Source organism: Microcaecilia unicolor, chromosome 8 (assembly GCF_901765095.1).
Source record: "Microcaecilia unicolor chromosome 8, aMicUni1.1, whole genome shotgun sequence".
Taxonomy (NCBI): Eukaryota; Metazoa; Chordata; class Amphibia; order Gymnophiona; family Siphonopidae; genus Microcaecilia; species Microcaecilia unicolor.
The window spans coordinates 76866359-76885260 of NC_044038.1; the positions used below are offsets into that span (position 1 = coordinate 76866359).

Below are 18902 nucleotides of genomic sequence, written 5' to 3' on the forward strand. Positions count from 1 at the left end.
GGATACAAATGCAATTAAATAAATAAATAAATACCAAGAATGGTTTATAAAATCCCTCTAAACTGATAAAATTCTAGTGTGGTATTTTTCTTTTTCTTTGAATGGTCTTTTCTCTACGCTGAATAATAAGGAAAATGGCCTAGATCTGTCCAAACCCTCATTGGGGGAGTTTCTTTGGATGCTGAAAAGCTTTCTGTAAACCTGGAGATGCAGGGTTTCTCTAGGGCAGTAGATCAGGACTCCAAATGGAGGTCACACAAACAGCTCTGATTCCCCTCCTTAATGGGCTTCCGCTGTGACCCATGCCCTGTAGTGGCAGCCAGCTTGGGGCCTGTGAGTTCACCAAATTCACAGGCCCTGCACCTTCTTCTGTGTGAGCTTCCTGTTACTGGAGATCTTAGTCCTGTCCTGGATTTCTGACAGCTCCATCCAGATGCATTATGAGACCTGCACTGCTTCAAGATTTATTTATGTATTTATTTAAAATATTTATTACTTGCACTATCCACAGATCTAGGCCGTGAAAAAATGGAGAGCAGGTCTCTCTACTACTAATTTGTGTTGACATTGAAACAACTCCCAAGGTACTTTAATACATATGATATATGAATGCCATTTAATACAAAGCCTTTTGGTCTCAAATATAGAAACACATTATAGATATTTTCAAATGTTCTATACCTCTTTCTTTAAGTATGATTATTCTGAGATCTTTACACCCACAGCTTAATTTAACAGATCAAAGCAGACTTTTTGATATTGTTTGTACACCAGTGGAAACCAGTATTTATTTATTATTTTATTTATTAGGATTTATTTACCATCTTTTTGAAGGAATTCACTCAAGGCAGTGTACAGCATGACAAAATAGTTACAATTTAGGACAAATTACTACTCTGACCGATGAAAACCTCTCTGTGTACAAACATATGCTGCACAAGCTGTCATGTTTCTAAATATAGCTGAGATAAAATAACAATGAACAATGTGGATACAGCAGCTGATAGCCTCCTTGCTTTTGTTTTGGGTGTACCAATATGGCAGCTACTGGCGGCAACCCGCTTCAACCTTTTGACATCATGTTGTCTCCTGTTCTTTTCCAATCTCTGTGGTGTCTCCTAAGCTAGTGGTCCTGCCCCACAGCTTACTGGCTGGCTAAAGAATGTATGACCAATGGGCTAATAGCAGGGAGCAGAGAAGAGCAGCAATGTATATTAGGCTTTCTGCCTTTGGCCTATCTTAGAGAAGGGGAGAAAATGATGAGAGAGGCACTGGGGAAGGAATGAAGAATTGATAGAGAGGCAGGGGAAGGAAAGAGTAGACAGAGGCACTGAGAGCTGGCACTCAGGGAAGACAAAGCCACAGTGGAAAGATTAAACACGCTTCACCGAGGAAGATTTGGGAGAAATACCGGTGCCAGAAAAGATATCCAAAGCTGACGAGTCAGAGAAACTGAACAAAATCTCTATAAACCCAGAAGATGCAATGGCGCAACCCAACAAACCAAAGAGCAGCAAACTGCCCGCACCGGATGGCATCCATCCCCAGAGCACTGATAGAACTGAAAAATTAACAGAACTATTGCTAGTAATGTACACTGCCTTGAGTGAATTCCTTCAAACAGGCAGAATAAATCCTAAGAAATAAAATAATAAATAAATACTGGTTTTCACTGGTATACAAACAATCCTGGGCAACTGGAAAAATTCCAGTTCCTTAAATAGTACCTTTTGATGGAACACGGTATGCCAAGTCTGTAAACTTGAAAACAAAGCAGCTGAAAAAAAACAATGGACATAAATCTGTATCACATATTTGGAAACCAGCTGACCAATATTTTAAAACTATTAGATGACTATTTTAATATTTAGGATAATTTTGACAATAATTCCTTTCTATTCAGGACTTGTTATTGTTGGCTTCTTTTTCCCACACGGCAAATGAGAGAAAGCCCATAAGAATTGAATGGACTTCCTGTCATTTGCTGCACCGAGAATCACTAGCGTAGCTTTGTAGAAGAGAACCTATGTATCTAACTATATAGGATGAACATCTGACTTTGATTGTTGTAATATTCTAGCATTCTCTTCTTGACAGTTACCATTAATTGTTGTTTGTTTTATGTTTTCCTTATTGCATTTTTAAATATTTCTTATTGTAATATTCATAATGAAAAGTTTTCAATAAATACTGAAATTAAAAAAAAGAAGTAGAAAAGAACAAAGAAATCAGAACTGAAGGTCTCATAGAGTACATAAGTAATGCCACACTGGGAAAAGACCGGGTCCATCAAGCCCAATCCAGGCCAAGGGCACCTGGCAGTACAAACATTCTATACAAGTTATTCCTGGAATTGTGGGTTTTTCTCAAGTCCATTTAGTAGTAGTTTTTTATGGACTTATCATTTAGGAAACCGTCTAACCCCTTTTTAAACTCTGCCAAGCTAACCGCCTTCACCACGTTCTCCGGCAACGAATTCCAAAGTTTAATTAGGCGTTGGGTGAAGAAACATTTTCTCAGATTTGTTTTAAATTTACTACACTGTAATTTCATCGCATGCCCCCTAGTCCTAGTATTTTTGGAAAGCATGAACTTTCTTTAAATCAGTCACCTTACTTTCTAACTCTTCCTACTGTCTTACCTATCTGTATGTTACATCTTTGCTTTACCCTTCACTATCAATTATAAAGTTCTATTATGTCTTGTGTTGACATTGTAAGTAGTATACCATGCCATACTTTGTATTGTTTTTGAATATTTTTTACTGCTGTAATTACCTATTGCTCATGTTTGATCTATTCTTACTGTACACCGCCTTGAGTGAATTCCTTCAAAAAGGCGGTAAATAAATCCTAATAATTCTATATAATAATTTGCACCTCCAACGTTCCATCGCTGTCTGGCTGCCTGGGTTCGTAACATCTGATGACATCAGCCAGCCTCCAGCGTTCCATTCCCCCTCACTGCCCCGCCCTTGCATCAAAACGTAATGATGTCAGAGGGCGGAACAGTGAGAGGGAAGCGAACGCTGGAGGTGAGCTAACGTCAGGAGGGATGTTACGAATGGAACGGAAGCCAGCACCAGCCAGAGAACGTTCAGGTACAAATCGAGGGGAGGAGAGAATTGTGGGACATCTAGGGAGGGAGGGAGGGCAGGGCCAAGGAGAATCGATGGACATGGATGGGATGGGAGGACATTAGAGGAGAGAATCGCAGGACACGGATAGGAGGGCAGGCAAGAGGAGAATCGCTGGACATGGAGGGGAGGGCAGGGAAGAGGAGAATTGCTGGACATGGAGGGGAGGGGAGGGAAGAGGAGAATCGCTGGACATGGAGGGGAGGGCAGGGAAGAGGAGAATTGCTGGACATGGAGGGGAGGGAAGAGGAGAATCGCTGGACATGGAGGGGAGGGGAGGGGAGGGGAGGGGAGGGGAGAGACAAAAAATTGCTTACAAGGGAGCCTTTCTAGGGCCCATTTCATTGTTGAGGAAACGGGCTGGGTTCCACTAGTAGATAATAATGTTCTTGCACACTTCGAGGGTAATTTTATATCAGGACTCCTAGGTTAATAGGACAAGAAAAGTGCTTATTCAAGACCTCTTTCATAAAGACACATAGGGGGTAATTCTGTAAGTGGGTGCCTCCATTTTGGTGCCATGTAGTGACAGGCCGATGCTCAGAAGTAAACACAGGCACTAGAGGCCATTAGCGGAAGACTAGTGCCCGCATTTACCAGTGCAGTAATGCTCAGAGGAAAACACTGCGGGAAACGAGCGCAAATTACATGATAATGTAGGCAGAAGAATGCAAATGAGGTCATCTCCCTATTCTGTCTGATGCTCAATGAACAGTGCAGCGAACAAGGGTGCCCTTATTGCTGGAAGCTCCAAGCTGGCGAGTATTGAGGCCCCTTTCCACCTCCGGCAGGCTCCAATCAGCGAAACCATGCACAGCACAGCCCTCTGCTCTGCCAGTCATCCACTGATCGTCAGCAGTCTGTGCACATCAACAATAGCAGCAGCACCAAAATGTGACACCACAAAGGCAGAAACTCTCAAGCTCCCTTTCTGGGGCTAAAATTCCAACGTCGAGCATGTGCTTGTAACTTCGTCCCAACTATGGATGAAACGTTTCATACTTGTTGGAGGAGGCGGGAAATTAATTCTGTACATTAAATAATTGGAGGCCTTTTGCCTCCTCCAACATACTAAAGAGATCATGCGTGCAGGTGTGTTACTCTCAAGGAGGATGCAAAGTGATGTTTGGGTTCCTCTTTCCCACATGCTATAGCTACGTGATGCAAGGTTCCACATTAGGAGTCACCAACCAGGAAACGGATCTGGGTGCCATCGGTGATGATACATTGAAACCCTCTGCTCAGTGTGTGGCGGCTAAGAAAGCAAATAGAATGTTAGGTATTATTAGGAAAGGTATGAAAAACAAAAATGAGGATGTTATAATGCCTTTATGTTGCTCCATGGTGTGACCCCACCTCAAATATTGTGTGCAATATCTCAAAAGAGATATAGTGGAATTAGAAAAGGTACAGAGAAGGGCAACAAAAATTATAAAGGGGGATGGTTCAACTTCCCTATGAGGAAAGGCTACAGTGGCTAGGGCTCTTCACCTTGGAGAAAAGACAGTTGAGGGGAGATATGATAGAGGTCTTTAAAATAATGAGTGCTAGGACTAGGGGGCACACAATGAAGCTACAAAGCGGTAAATTTAAAACGAATCAGAGAAAATATTTCTTCACTCATCGTGTAATTACACTCTGGAATCCGTTGCCAGAGAATGTAGTAAAAGCAGTTAGTTCAGGAGGGCTTTAAAAAGGTTTGGCTAGCTTTCTAAAAGAAAAGTCCATAAGCCATTACTAAAATGGATTTGGGGAAAATCCACTGCTTATTTCTAGAATACAACAAGGAAACAAAGTAGAAACATTTGCACACATATCATAATCAATAATAATAACGGGTAAGTCTCATATAGTCACTTCAGGCTCACACACTGGCGTGTTCTTTTTGCCTTATTCTTGTGACGTGGTATTAATCATTGACAACCCCCTACCATCCGTTTTATTATTTATTAATTTTACTTTCAGTGCCTTGTGATTGAGTGCAATGTGCAAAATATGTGGACGATATCAATTAAAAATTCTGTTGTAGCCCCAAATTTAAGAGTTACAACACTTATCTGTTCTTAGATGTAATGGATATAATAGAGCGTCCAGGAGCCTTAATGTCCCGACAGGGCCTGTTTCGCGCTGTTGCTTTTTCAAGGGACGATCGGCTTTCTTCTTCCTGGGAGTATTCCTTGTTGCGTCTTATGAACGTCGAAGTAGAAAGCCACTTATTTTTGACAGTATTTCTAGGATAAGCAGCATAAAATGTATTGGACTGTTTTGGGATCTTGCCAGGTACTTGTAACCTGGATTGGCCACTGTTAGAAACAGGATACTGAGCTTGATGGACCTTCAGTCTGTCCCAGTATAGCAATACTTATGTTCTTAGGATCACTTGCCGCCGGAGACCAAACTCCCCTCGCTACCTCAATTATCATACAGTGCCTCCGCACAGGTCTTCTGTGTATGTGTTGGGTTCGTGCCCCCCTCTTTACTTCCCAATGCTCAGTGCCAACAGTGTGTATAAAATTTGCACGCCATTAGTGCTGAGCATTGGGAAGTTCTTTTTCGACGCTGGAAGTACAGTAGTTTCCGGTGCTGTTTTGAACAGCGCCAGAGTTTCACGCATTGGGTCATGAGACCCTAATCAAAAACTGCATCCAGGCACCCAGGTTTCATCAGAGAATCAGTGTCGGGTTATCCAGTTCCAGGAGGGAGATTTTAGTCCTGGATTTCCAATGCAGTATGGGACCTGCAGTGCTGATTTCAAGCTGTGTAATCAGGGACTACAAATCCCACACTGCTTTGGCAGGTAAGTTGAAAACCAGGACTGGCCAAAAATTTCCTTCCTGAAAATGGGTAACTTGCGCCACTCTATAGAATACTAGCTTAGCCTGGTATTGGCGTGCCTTACAATTATGTGCTCCCAGTGACACCAGCCATAGATCTACTGTGAATGGGGCAAGCAGACACGTAACCTACAATATTCTGTAAGGGGGTCTTTAACTTAGTCGCGATAGCGTTTTTAGCTCATGGTAGAAATCAGCTGGTGGTAAACGTGAGCTAAAAATGCTACTGTGATTTAATAAAAGACCCCCTAAGTTATGTAGGTAAATGGGAGCCCTGCCCATGTGTATATCTCCTCTGCATGTCTGTGCTAATCATCTATATAACTGTGAACTAAGGGTCCCTTTTACTAAGCTGCGTAGGCGCCTATGCGTGTCCAACGCACCCCAATTCGGATCTACCACCCGGCTACTGTTGTGTCCCAGGTGGTAATATCATCTTTTACGTGTGCTGGAAAATATATTTTAATTTCCTGTGATCGGCACTAACTAGGCGGTAATCGGCATTGTACATGTGCTGACGATTACTGCCCGGTTAATGCACGAGACCATACCGCTAAGTGAATGGGTGGCGGTAAGGTCTCAGGCCCAAAATAGACGCATGCCAATTTTCATTTTGCCGCATGTCCATTTTCGGCCAAAAAAAAAAAAAAAGGCCTATTTTGCAGGTGTGCTGAAAAATGGACCTGCTTGCTTCCAATACACGTGTCTACACCAGCACATGCCACTTTTCAGCGTACCTTAGTGAAAGGACCCCCAACTTATTAGCACAGGATTACCGCATGAGCCTTTACTGCCTACAGGTTCTGGCCTGAGGATCTGTCCAGGTTTAGGGGAAGCAGAAGCTCATTGCTGTAGATGTTAAAGAGGAGGAGTTTAAGACTTCACTACTTCATCCCTTTTGTGCTGTTTCCTGCCTCGATGTGTTGCATGCTGCTACAGGGATGAGGAAAGGCACAGAAAAGTCTTTCTTCTGCTCCAAAATCCCTTGCTACAGCCCTGGCAGAATGAGTAGTAAAGGCACAGAATAAGATTGGGGAGGGGAGGAAACCTGAAGTCTGCAATGTCTATGAGGGTAGCTTTGGAATACTTTTGTTGCGTGGCTCATCTTGATGGGAATGTGGTAGTGTCTCATTTTATAATTGTGTTCCCTTTCCTTTAATTTGGTTTTAATGTTTTTAGTTGATTGTTCACCGCTTAGATCCATTTGTTTGGTGTATGCGGTCTAAAAAGTTCTAATAAACATAAACACTTCAGTTTTCCAACTCAATACTTAATTTACCTCCTTTTTTCAAGCTCTTTGGTACAGAGGCACCTCTAATTATGAAGGAGGTATATTTACATAGAATGAAGGCAGGGCATGCAAATTTCTCTCGTGCATATTCACTGTGGATATCCTGAAATCAGCTAGGGACAGGTTTGAGACTCAGCTCGGCCAATTGATTTCATCACCCATGGTCAGATTCGTCTTCCACCGTGGGTTTCTGAAAAGTCAAAATACATTTCTCTTCTCCACCTCCATCCTTGCAGATGAAGGTTTAGAAACTTTATTGGCATGACAGTTTTTACTTTCCAGCTAAAGTTTATAAAACAAAAACACAGAAAAGAAAAAAAGATGATTCATTTTTTATTGGACTAACTTAATACATTTTTTATTAGCTTTTTGAAAGTAATGCTTCTTATTCAGATCAGAAATATTTCTATTTATTACCTTTAAAAGTGGACTGATGCAACTACCACATCAACTTACTCAGCTAAAGTTTAAAAACAAACCCCAGCACACCTCTCGTTCTGATGGAGCCTGCAATTTCCTCCTATAGTAAATCCTCAGCTCATTCTACCCTGACCTGCTAAAGGGAACAGCCCTCTCAAAAGTCTGCCCCAACTGTATTCAGTTAGTGTCACAAAAGGATCTCACCTGCCACTTGTTTGTTCCCCTTTCTGCCTCTTCCAGAGAGAGAGAAAACCAGCCAGACTTGCTTCTGATCCCTGTGCTCTACACTTTCCTCCTTCTGGTGAGTTAGCTGCAGTTCAGCCTTCATTGCTTCTCCCAGACTAAGCTGCAGTTGCATGCTGGGACATGTAGTGCTGAGGTGAGCTGCTTGTACCAGCTGTACACTGCACTACAACTCCCAGCAGGCTATGCAGGCAGCTCCCAGAGCTGCTTGCATTTCCAGGTCAGGAGAAGCAGCACGGGCTGTTTGTGCGAAGGGAAGCAGAGAGAGCAAGGAAAGGTGGGTTGTTCTAGTTAAATGTATTATTTTGTAAAGTTCTTAGGAAAGAAAGGGATATAAACTGGTTAAACCTGGGAATAGTGTCCTGGAAGTTGATTGGACAGTTTTCAGGCTCACCTCAGTTTATGTGATGGTATTTGCGCTGTAACCCAAAGACTGCGCAGAGGGATCGTGAAAGGGGCATGGGCTGACACCCCTCTTGCCTCTAAGGGAGCGTACCTGGACCAAGACTCTGGGAAAGAAAAAGTTAAAAATTTCTGCTCTTATGATCCATTTTATGAAGAGATTTAAATTAGGCCTGGCAAATCCAGTGGAGAAAGGTCAAAACTGAGGTGGGGTCTCGTTTAAATAAAAATAATTGGATTATTTTTACTTTGGGCAAAGAGTCTTTCCCATTCAGTGACATACAGCCTTGCAAAAATGAATTCTATGTTAGATGAGATACCATATGAATTATCCAAAAATGTGCAAGCCATTCCTAGACTGCACAGATCGGATTCTTATGTTTTCCTGTGTCATTTAGAGAGCACTCCTGTTACATCACTTTTGGGGAATACTTTACACTGGTCCAATAAAAAGTATCACAGCCTGCAGAAGTCTAGGTAACAAATTTGTAGTGTACATGGCATAGTGCATGAGCTGGGAGAGGCCTCAGAGCATGCTGACCAGTCTCTTTCTATTTGTCCACAGGTAACCGTGGCCATGAGTACAGAGACAGGCATGGAGGTGGAAGTCGGGATAGAGGTGGGAGCAGAGATTGAACTACAAGAGGGAGAGGCTCCGGAAGAGGCTCCTCTGATCCTGGTAAGGATAAATCTGCTTCTTTTATGTTTTAGCGTAAGGGGCAGGTCTTAATTTCTGGGGTCAAAGCCTGAAACCTAGTTCTTCCACTTTTTCTCAGAGTCCAGAGCAGCAGGGGTGGTTCTGCTCCAGCCCCTCCCGTCCACACAGCCTGCAGTGATGAGGTGAGCATGGAGCACCGCAGCACTGCTCCCTCATCCAGCCCCGCTTTTAGGGTAAAGAGTTATAGATTTGATATACCACCTTTCTATGGTACAACCAAAGAATATTTCGTGTATTATATATGCAGGTAAATATTCAAAGTTATTAAAAATGGCCAGGAGAGGCTCCTGGCCGTTTAAATCACTTGGTAGAGGCAAAACAAGTATATTCAGTGGCATTTAACCAGATAGTGCTGCTGAATATTCCCACTAACGGCCATCCCCTTATTGGTGAGCAGGGGCATAGCCAGACTTCGAGGTGGGAGGGGCTCAGAGCCCAAAGTGAGGGAGAACATTTTGGTCCCCTTCCCAGCTACCCTCCTCCGCCCTCCAATTCCCCACCGCTGCTGCTGCTGCACATACCTTGGGTGGCGGGGATCCCCAACCACCGCCAGCTGAACCACTTCCACCGCCGCACATGCCTTGGCTAGAGGGGGTCCCCAACTCCCACCAGCTGAAGCTCGTTTTCCAGCGCTGGTCTCCGGCATATCCGGCATTCTCATTTTAATGAAATTGAGCATGTGTGCGTGCAGGGGCGTAGCCAGACACCCAATTTTGGGTGGGCCTGGGCCCAAGATGGGTGGGCAGAAGAACCCCGCCCCATCCCACAGGTGATTTGGTCTCTCCTTCTCTCACCTGCATGCCATACAGTCTCTCAAACATCCCCCCTTTCCCGCATACCTTTTAAATAGCAGATTTTCACCAGCAGCAAGCAGCAACTAATACACACTGCTCATGTTGGCCCCATGGCATTCCCACTGACGCAACTTCCTGTTTCCGCATAGGTGGGAATACGTCAGAGGGAAGGCTATGGGGCCGGTGCAAGTAGTATGTATCAGTCACTGCTTGCTATTTTTTCGAGGTATGCAGGAGGGAAAGTTGTTGGGAGTTTTCAGCTGGTGGGGCTTGGGAATCTCTGCCAGCCACATCATAGGTGTTCTGCTACTAGCTGGGCCTGAACCCAAAGTGGATGGGCCTGGGCCCACCCAGGCCCACCCATAGCTACGCCACTGCTGGTGTGGTTAGGGGTGGAGTGGCAACGTAGCTGATTAGTGGACTGAATATCACCTCTAAGTAACGGTGTAAAGTTAGGACAGAAAATAGGCTATCCTAACTTTATTTGATAAGATTAACTGGGCACAAGTCTGAATATCGACTGTTGCCCAGCTACTTCCATCCCCTCGATTCCCCCCCCCCCCCCCGGTGGTCTAGGGGGGAAATGAATGGGCAGAAGTGATGCCCACTTGCCCCAGCCTGACGCAGCCTATTCTTCAAAATGGCTGCTGCAACCTCTAGTGTATGTGGTATCTGAAGTACTGAGAGGTTAGTGCTAGAGGTCGTGGCAGGCAGCAATGAGTGGGTATCTCTCCTGTCTGCTTCCCCCTAGACTACCAGAGGCCACAGAGGTAGGCCTGGGAAGACCTACAAGCAGTGGCGTTCCTAGGGCGGCTGACACCCAGGGCGGATCACCGATGCTCTCCCCCCCCCGGGTGCAGCGTCCCCCCCCCCCCCGGCGAAACGACACAATCCCCCCCCCCCCCCCCGCCTGGGGGGTGCCGCTCGCCTGTCTGCTTTGCTCGTTCCATGCTCCCTCTGCCCCGGAACAGGAAGTAACCTGTTCCAGGGCAGAGGGAGCACGGAACGAGCGGCGCCGACAGGCGCGTGGCACCCCCCCAGCGGCGTACACCCGGGGCAGACCGCCCCCACCACCCCCCCCCTAGGAACGCCACTACCTACAAGGGCTGGGGCTGGCTTAGATTTTCTTCAGGGGTGGGGGGTGGGAGATTGGATTTTAAGAGGGATCGGAAGGGGGGTAGTACTTGGCCAGAATTTTTTATGCATCTGCATGAGTGTCTTATGTGGATCCTGGCTGAATATCATCTGGGACCCACATAAGGCCCAGTGAATAGCACCTAAAGAATTAGCCCCAGATATTTAATGCCGGTACCTGGGTATGGCCTGGCATTGAATATCTGAGGCTAATTCTGCCTGCGGTGGTCAGCATTTAAAATACATCAACTGCCGCAGGCTGAATATCGACCAGATAAGTTTTAAGCTCCTAAATTAAGATGAATTTTCAGTTGAAAACTTATGCTCCTAAATTTGGCTGAAAGTAGGGCACAAAATTAGGAGCATAAATTTAGGAACTCAGTTTCTTTTGAATATTGGACCCAAAATATCTACAGTCCTTTTCTTCAGGTTAGAACACCCAATAAAGAAGGCAAAATATAAGCTTTTGCTCAAAGTCTCTTAGGCCTGAAGTTCTCCTATGTGTTCTTTCTTATTTCCCGATTCTCCTCCTTTATCCAATAATCTCCTCTTAATGCATCCTGGATTGGGTATTTTATTTAACTCTCCTTCCATTCAGCCCTCTTACATAAGAGGTTATGAAATAAACCCCAGATTGTCAGTATAAATACTATCAGCTTATACACCCCTGGACACAAAGCATCCCAAAAAATACCTCTCTGTCCCACTGATCATTTAAGAGCATGTTTTCCTGAACTGTAGATAACTTTAGGGCAGGGGTTCTTATCCCAGTCCAGGGACGCAACTAGCCAATCAGATCTTTAGGAGACAAAGTTGAGAACTCCTGTTTTGGGGTATCTACCTGCTTTCCCTTGGCTTTATTACAGACGGAAACCACAGTCAAAGGCCAAAATTCAACTAAAATAGACCAAGTAACCCTCTCTCTCCCCTACTGTGAGGTGAGGGTAGCAGGTCCCTTCCACACTGTCTCGGATCTTCTAAAATGCTTAGCCAGGATGCAGCTGGGTGATAAATTCCTCTTCCTGTACTCAGTCTGGTAGGCCCGTTTGGGGTTTCTAGGTTGGGTTGTAAATGTTAGAGAACCCACACTTGGATCTCTATTACAGGGTGTAAGTCCTAAGGGGCTTCTTATTCCCTGTGGGGTGTCACACCCGGGTGGCAGGGTCCCTCCCTCTGTGCTCTTCCTCTGGAGGACTGCTTGACCTTGGCTACAGACCTTGTTCTGTACCCTTGAGACGTTTAGGCATCAGCAACGAGGTTTAAAAAAAAAAAAAAACGTTTTTAAAGCTGCATTGAGCCTGCCATGAGTGGGAAAGCGCGGGGTACAAATGTAACAAAAAAAAAAGGTGGCTATTTTGGCCGTTCTTGTGGCAGTCCAGAGATAAAACGTCTTCAAGGGCGTTCTTGCCTTAGGCGGTTTTGCCTATTAGTCTGTCAGAGCACAAAGCAACTGTTTGTTTTTGTTGTGTTCGCGGCCATTATGTCTAAGCCGTCAAGGTGTCGGTTTTGCGCGAAGCGCGGCATTGAAGTGAAAGGTGGCCAATGTAAATTTTGTGGGGAGCCTACGTTGTCAGCGCTCTTGCCCCCTGTACTTTCCCCTGAGTCGGCGGAGGTGTTGGGTGGCGATTTGACCGCACATTCCGGGCCGGCAACGGCGGGGCCGGTTTTGGCAGGAAACACGGCCATTTTGGCTGCGCATCCTGGGTCGGCCTCAACGGAGCCGTTTTTTGGCGGGAAGCACGGCCCCTTGGCCGCGCATTCTGTACCGGCGCCGGGGGACCTATGTGTGGCGGGAAGCGTGCCTAGTTTAGCCGCAGATCACGCGATGGACCTGCCACCTCGGGAGCGAGGGGGTCCGTCGCGGAGACTGCGGGAAGTGTTGTTGGGGCTTCAGCAGCGTCTGGGGGGTCTGGTTTCCCCCCTGAGTTTGTTTGGTCTCTGTATAATGCCTGGAGAGCTGGCCCATATCAGGCTGTTTGTTCTCCGGAGGCTGCTAGCTCAGTGGGAGTTAAGCGCCTGCGAGGATATTTCGGAGCCTATGGAGATACTTTCTCTGCCTGGGTCGGAGGTTTGGAGTGACCCAGGAGAGGAGATGTGGTCCTCCCTGCATTCTTTTGTCAAACATTACAGAGTGGATGTACAGGCAAGGGAGGATGCCAGTTGTGGAACTGCAGTCCTGTCCTCTGGGCTTCGCAGGTCCCACCCTTAGATGTGTTTACTGCTTTGGTACGTCCCAAGAGTCTTGAACGGTCTGGAGGATTGCTGAGGAAGGTGAAATTAGGCCTTACCTGCTAATTTTCTTTCCTCTAGATCCTCCAGACCGTTCAAGAGCCCACCCAGTGTATTGGACAGTTCAGGACGATATTTTCTTTAGACTGCAGTTGCTGATATTTCTAGTAGCTCCTGTGATTTGGGTCCTGGAGTTTTACTAAGGGCAGTTTGTGGTACCGTTTGTGCCCATCTGCAGTTGAATTCCCCCATCTTAAGGGGAGGAGATCTGAGTGTGGATTCAGTGGTTTTGTTTAGGTGGAGGTGTTTTGTTCCTTGCTTTGTTACTGTTTTACTGGTTAGTAGAAGGTCTGCACAGGCTACTTGTATAAGAAGTGTTAGTGTTCTCAGTCTCCCTCTGCTGGTAGGAGTGCATAACCCAAGCGTCTTGAACGGTCTGGAGGATCTAGAGGAAAGAAAATTAGCAGGTAAGGCCTAATTTCACCTTACATGTTATGAATTGTCCATTCTCTCTTTTCCTCAGCAGAAGGACAGTGATGACCTTGTCCCAGGCTTACATGCTCCTCTGCTTCTGCTGATGAAACAAAGTTATTCAAAGTCGTTAACTTGCGAGAGGATTGTGAAAAATTACAGAAGGACCTTACGAGACTGGGAGACTGGGTGGCTAAATGGCAGATGACGTTTAATGTGAGCAAGTGCAAGGTGATGCATGTGGGAAAAAAGAACCCGAATTATAGCTACGTCATGCAAGGTTCTACGTTAGGAGTTACGGACCAAGAAAGGGATCTGGGTGTCGTCGTCGATAACACACTGAAACCTTCTGCTCAGTGTGCTGCTGCGGCTAAGAAAGCGAATAGAATGTTGGGTATTATCAGGAAAGGTATGGAAAACAGGTGTGAGGATGTTATAATGCCGTTGTATCGCTCCATGGTGCGACCGCACCTTGAGTATTGTGTTCAATTCTGGTCGCCGCATCTCAAGAAAGATATAGTAGAATTGGAAAAGGTGCAGCGAAGGGCGACTAAAATGATAGCAGGGATGGGACGACTTCCCTATGAAGAAAGACTAAGGAGGCTAGGGCTTTTCAGCTTGGAGAAGAGACGGCTGAGGGGAGACATGATAGAGGTATATAAAATAATGAGTGGAGTGGAACAGGTGGATGTGAAGCGTCTGTTCACGCTTTCCAAAAATACTAGGACTAGGGGGCATGCGATGAAACTACAGTGTAGTAAATTTAAAACAAACTGGAAAAATTCTTTCTTCACCTAACGCATAATTAAACTCTGGAATTCGTTGCCAGAGAACATGGTGAAGGCGGTTAGCTTGGCAGAGTTTAAAAGGGGTTAGACGGTTTCCTAAAGGACAAGTCCATAAACCACTACTAAATGGACTTGGGAAAAATCCACAATTCCAGGAATAACATGTATAGAATGTTTGTACGTTTGGGAAGCTTGCCAGGTGCCCTTGGCCTGGATTGGCCGCTGTCGTGGACAGGATGCTGGGCTCGATGGACCTTTGGTCTTTTCCCAGTGTGGCATTACTTATGTACTTTTCTTCTTAATTTATACTCCCACCCCCCTTAGAATCTTATTCCATGATGAATCCAAGCTGGCTTGGGGTGACCGCTGTGTGCACAGAGCAGTTCAATAGGGTAGAAAGCGATACAGCACCCAGGGAGAGGGAAGGTGGTGGTAAGACTGGATGGAATACTGGAAGATTAATTAATTTAGCTTCTGCCTCCAGACAGAATTCCTTATAACTAAACCATGGGCAGTGGAACACATTTTTGGTTGGATGGGCCAAACAAACTCATCTCTGGCCCCACCCCAAGTCTTCTAATTGTTGATGCTGTTTTGGACAAAATATTGGTAGAGCCGTGACTCCAGTGTTCCACCCTATTCCGCCAGAAACATATTGGAAAGGGAGGTGAATGGAATTCCTAGACGTAAAAAGATGTTTTTCTCAATTTCAGAACTGTATCTACAGTCCCTTTCTCTGAAGGCAAGAAGCCTGATATTGAAGAAGAGAACAATTTAACTACTTATAGTACTAGTGTATCAAGTTGATATCCTCTGTTTATATGTGTTTCCTCTTTTAGTGGGGGTGTGGGAGGGTTAGTGTATTTATTTGGAAGGTGGGAGGTTATAAGAAAACAAAACCTCTTACCCCAAGTTAAAGTTATGGAAAGATATAAGAGTCTAAGTCTTCAATGGTTGCCATTAAGGGGGGAGGGTAAAGATGATATATTATATTAAAATTGAACTGAATATGATGATTTGTAGTAGTATTGTTCATTTCGTTCAATAAAAATGTTAAAAACCATAAACAATGCCAGAAATAGCATGTGCTATTTGACAATCCTTATTACCTCTCCCTGCCTTTATATAGGGACATGTACAGGCCAGAAAACTTGAGAAAATTCTAACCTAGGGTTCCTTTGTTAACCATGTCTCTTCCTTTCTAGGAAAACAAGAAGAATTGTCCATCTTGGGACACATTGGTCAACTCTGATGACTCCAGTGATGATGATGAGCCCCTGCCCATCCTCCAGTTCCCTGGAAAACAGAGGGATAAGCCAAAAAGTATAGGTAAAGAAGAGCAGCCAAACTCCTACTTGAGCCAATTGACTTCCAAGCCAAAGGAAAGCACAGACCAGCGTGTGGCAAACTTTGCAATCTCCAAGGGCCTGTGTAAAAAGCTGCAAATGTATGGTGTGTTCCTGGGTGAGGAGAAAGAGCTGTGGACCAGCACATACCATGGCTGGCTGGCAAAGCAGGCCAAGAACGACTCTAGCCCATTGAAGCATGTGTGCCAGCGGTGTGGGAGGCAGTTCCGACGCATGTACAACCTGGAGAAGCACCTGTGCCTAAAGATGGCTGTCAACTTCCCAGGTCTAAAAGGAAAGCCAGGGGAGGCACATGGAAAGATTGGGGCTCTGTCCTTATCTAGGTCTCCTGGCAGGAAGCTCTGTAGGCAATATAAGTGCGGCACAAAGAACTCTGGAGGAATGCATGTCACAGCAGGAGATTTGTCTCCAGGAAAGGAAGCAGAGGAGGACAATGAAGATGAGGATGAAGATATGGGCCTCCTAGAGGACAGTGAGAAACTCCGTGTTTCAGACACAGTGGACATGAATACCCTTGAGCAGATGTGTCTTCAGGCCCAAAATGAGCTTCGACTTATAGAGGAGAAGTTCAGGACTAGAGAGAAGCAGAGTAGCATGGGGCGCCCATTGAGCCTGAATAAACAATTCCACCCAGCAGGTCAAGTCAACTCAAAATTAAAAAATCTTCAAGGGAAGGTGATCGTCACTGATAGTAACTTCTTTGGGACGCAAGAAGGCTCTGCAAAAGCTGGGAAGGATCCTGTGCCCAGTTGGACAAACAGTATCGCAGAAAAGGAAATCAAATCCCCTCACTACATCTACAGTGTTAGTGGCCAAGTCAATGGCCAAGTGAAGCCCTGGACGAGTACACCCTTTGTATGCAAACAATGCGGGAGGCAGTTCCGGCGCCACTGTAACTTGGAGAGGCATGTCTGCTGGAACTTGGATCCCAAGTTCTCTGGACTGAAAGGCATTAAGTTGGGAGTGCAGAAAAGTGCCACTGGACAGCAGCCTTCTTTGACAGTCCCTTCAGACACAGGGAAAGTACTTTCTCCACCTGATAAAGTTTCCAGTCAAGAATTGAACCTCCAAGCCAAGGCCATGCCATCACTGAAGAAACAGTCAGTCATCTCCTGTGAGGCTGGAAAGGACAGTGACTCACCCAGCATCCCTATCAGAACCCTCAAAGGTGTACCAATCATGTGCAGGGAATGTGGCAGACAATTCAATCGCGGATGTGACTTTGGCACACATCTCAGGTGGCACATGAAGGAGGCAGAGTTTCTGCGCCTCAAAGGGCAGATCAGACGTCTGAAAATGAGTGTTGATGCTCAGCAGGAAGCTTCCAAGCAAGCCAGCAAATCACCACTCAGCTGGTCAAGCCAACCTTTGACCAGCGAGAACACAACAGGTAGAAGGGCTGCTGATTTCTTCAAGGTTACCAATGAGCCAGTGGACCCTGCAGCAGGAAAGCAGTACAAGTGTGACGAGTGTGGTAGGGAGTTCCTGCACAAGTGCAATCTGATCAGGCACATCAGCTGGCACATGGAAGCCAACTTCTTCTCTTCCAAGCAGGATGGAGATGAGCAAACAACAACACATTCTAATGTGCCTTCTAGTGCCCGTGACTTGCCCACAAATCCAGTGTGTCCATCTGTTTCAGAGGAGGTGAACTCTGGATATCAGTGCTCAGGGGATCTCCAGTCAGCAGGCTTTAAAACCAGACCTGAGCAGAAGTTGACTGATGAAGAGCCTGACCTCCATCTGATGGTGAGGACAGATGAAGATGACCCATTTGAGGAAGGTCCATACCTTCTGGCTGATGAGCAAGAGCTGATTGAGAGGTATATGGTGATGGAGGTCCCAGGGGACAATAACATGGGTACAAAATCGGTGATGATAAAGTTAAAGGACAACCAAAGCCTGGAAGATATGGATGCTCTCCAGATGGATCTCAGCACTGACTGGTCCCTTGAGGATGATGCTAGCCAGAGAAAGATGCAGCCAGAGGAAGACTGGAGCATAAGAATACCCTCTGCTCGTGATCAGGCAATGTATGCATTCCTGGGGAGCCTGGCTTCCAAGATGTCCTCAAGGCTGAAAGGCATGAGAAGATTCAAGTGCTGGGACTGTGGGGTTCAGTATCCCTGGCTATCGGAGCTGAGAAGGCACCTTGATGCACAAAAAAAGAAGGGTCGCAGGGCACATCGCTGCGAATGCGGGAAGGCCTTCTGGGGCCAGCTGCACTTCTTGAGACACCAGCTGCAACACCTGGAGGACACGACCTTCATCTGTGCCACCTGTGGGCAATCATTGACAAGGTATAAGCAACTGCTGAGTCACAGTCGCATACACCCCAACGTGTCCCACTTCCAGTGCTCCTGTGGGGCACAGTTCAGCCGCCTTCCCCGCTACCTCTGGCACACCCTTAGGAACACCAGAATGCGTAGGGGCAGGTAAAGGGCAGGATTTGTCCCCCTCGCCTTACCAAATGGGGACTAGAGCTATGGTTGACCTTATAAAGAATTCTGTTCCTTTCAAAATGTTCCTGCTGTTTCATGACACATGGGCTCCAAGAACACTCAGTCCTGCTGTTTTTTGAAAAACTGTGTGTATTTCCAGGAGAAAAACAACAAACAAACAAAAAACACAGTTCTGCTACTAGTCTTTAAAAGAATGTGCTGTTATCCTCAATACAGATGCCTTGTACATCTCACTACTGGTGACTTGAACCCAAGCACTGATTCTAACTGTTGCATTTCCAAACTGAAAAACTTAGAGGAGGGAAAAATATATTTGGAAATGAAAAGCATGCAGACAATTCTCCTGTGCCATAAATGTATTTTGTTTCTTTTCTTCGTGTATGTACTAAGACATTGAAGCTGCTTTTTCTGTTTTTGTGTTCATGCTGGAAAGGCTCTTTCCTTTTTCTTTTGTTTCAGCCTCATGGGACAGGAAATACTTGCTTGATAGGTACTTAAGCCATGGCAACAGTGAAATCTAAATCTTTCTATTTTTCTATGTTTGCTGTGAATGACAAAGACAAAATAAAATTCTGATCACAAGTGACCAAAGAGAGAACATTTGCATGTTAAA

At 45.5% G+C, this 18902-nt stretch overlaps 1 protein-coding gene across 1 annotated transcript in view; it reads left to right on the forward strand.

The window, feature by feature from the left end:
- LOC115475930 (zinc finger protein 780B-like) overlaps positions 1 to 18896 on the forward strand; it is a 31248-nt gene extending 12352 nt beyond the window's left edge. The window contains exons 2-3 of the mRNA XM_030212005.1: positions 8892 to 9005; positions 15666 to 18896. Of these exons, the coding sequence (XP_030067865.1) occupies positions 8904 to 9005; positions 15666 to 18266 (2703 nt within the window). The 5' untranslated portion in view covers positions 8892 to 8903 and the 3' untranslated portion in view covers positions 18267 to 18896. The remainder of the gene's footprint in view (positions 1 to 8891; positions 9006 to 15665) is intronic.
- Positions 18897 to 18902: the final 6 nt, after the last annotated feature.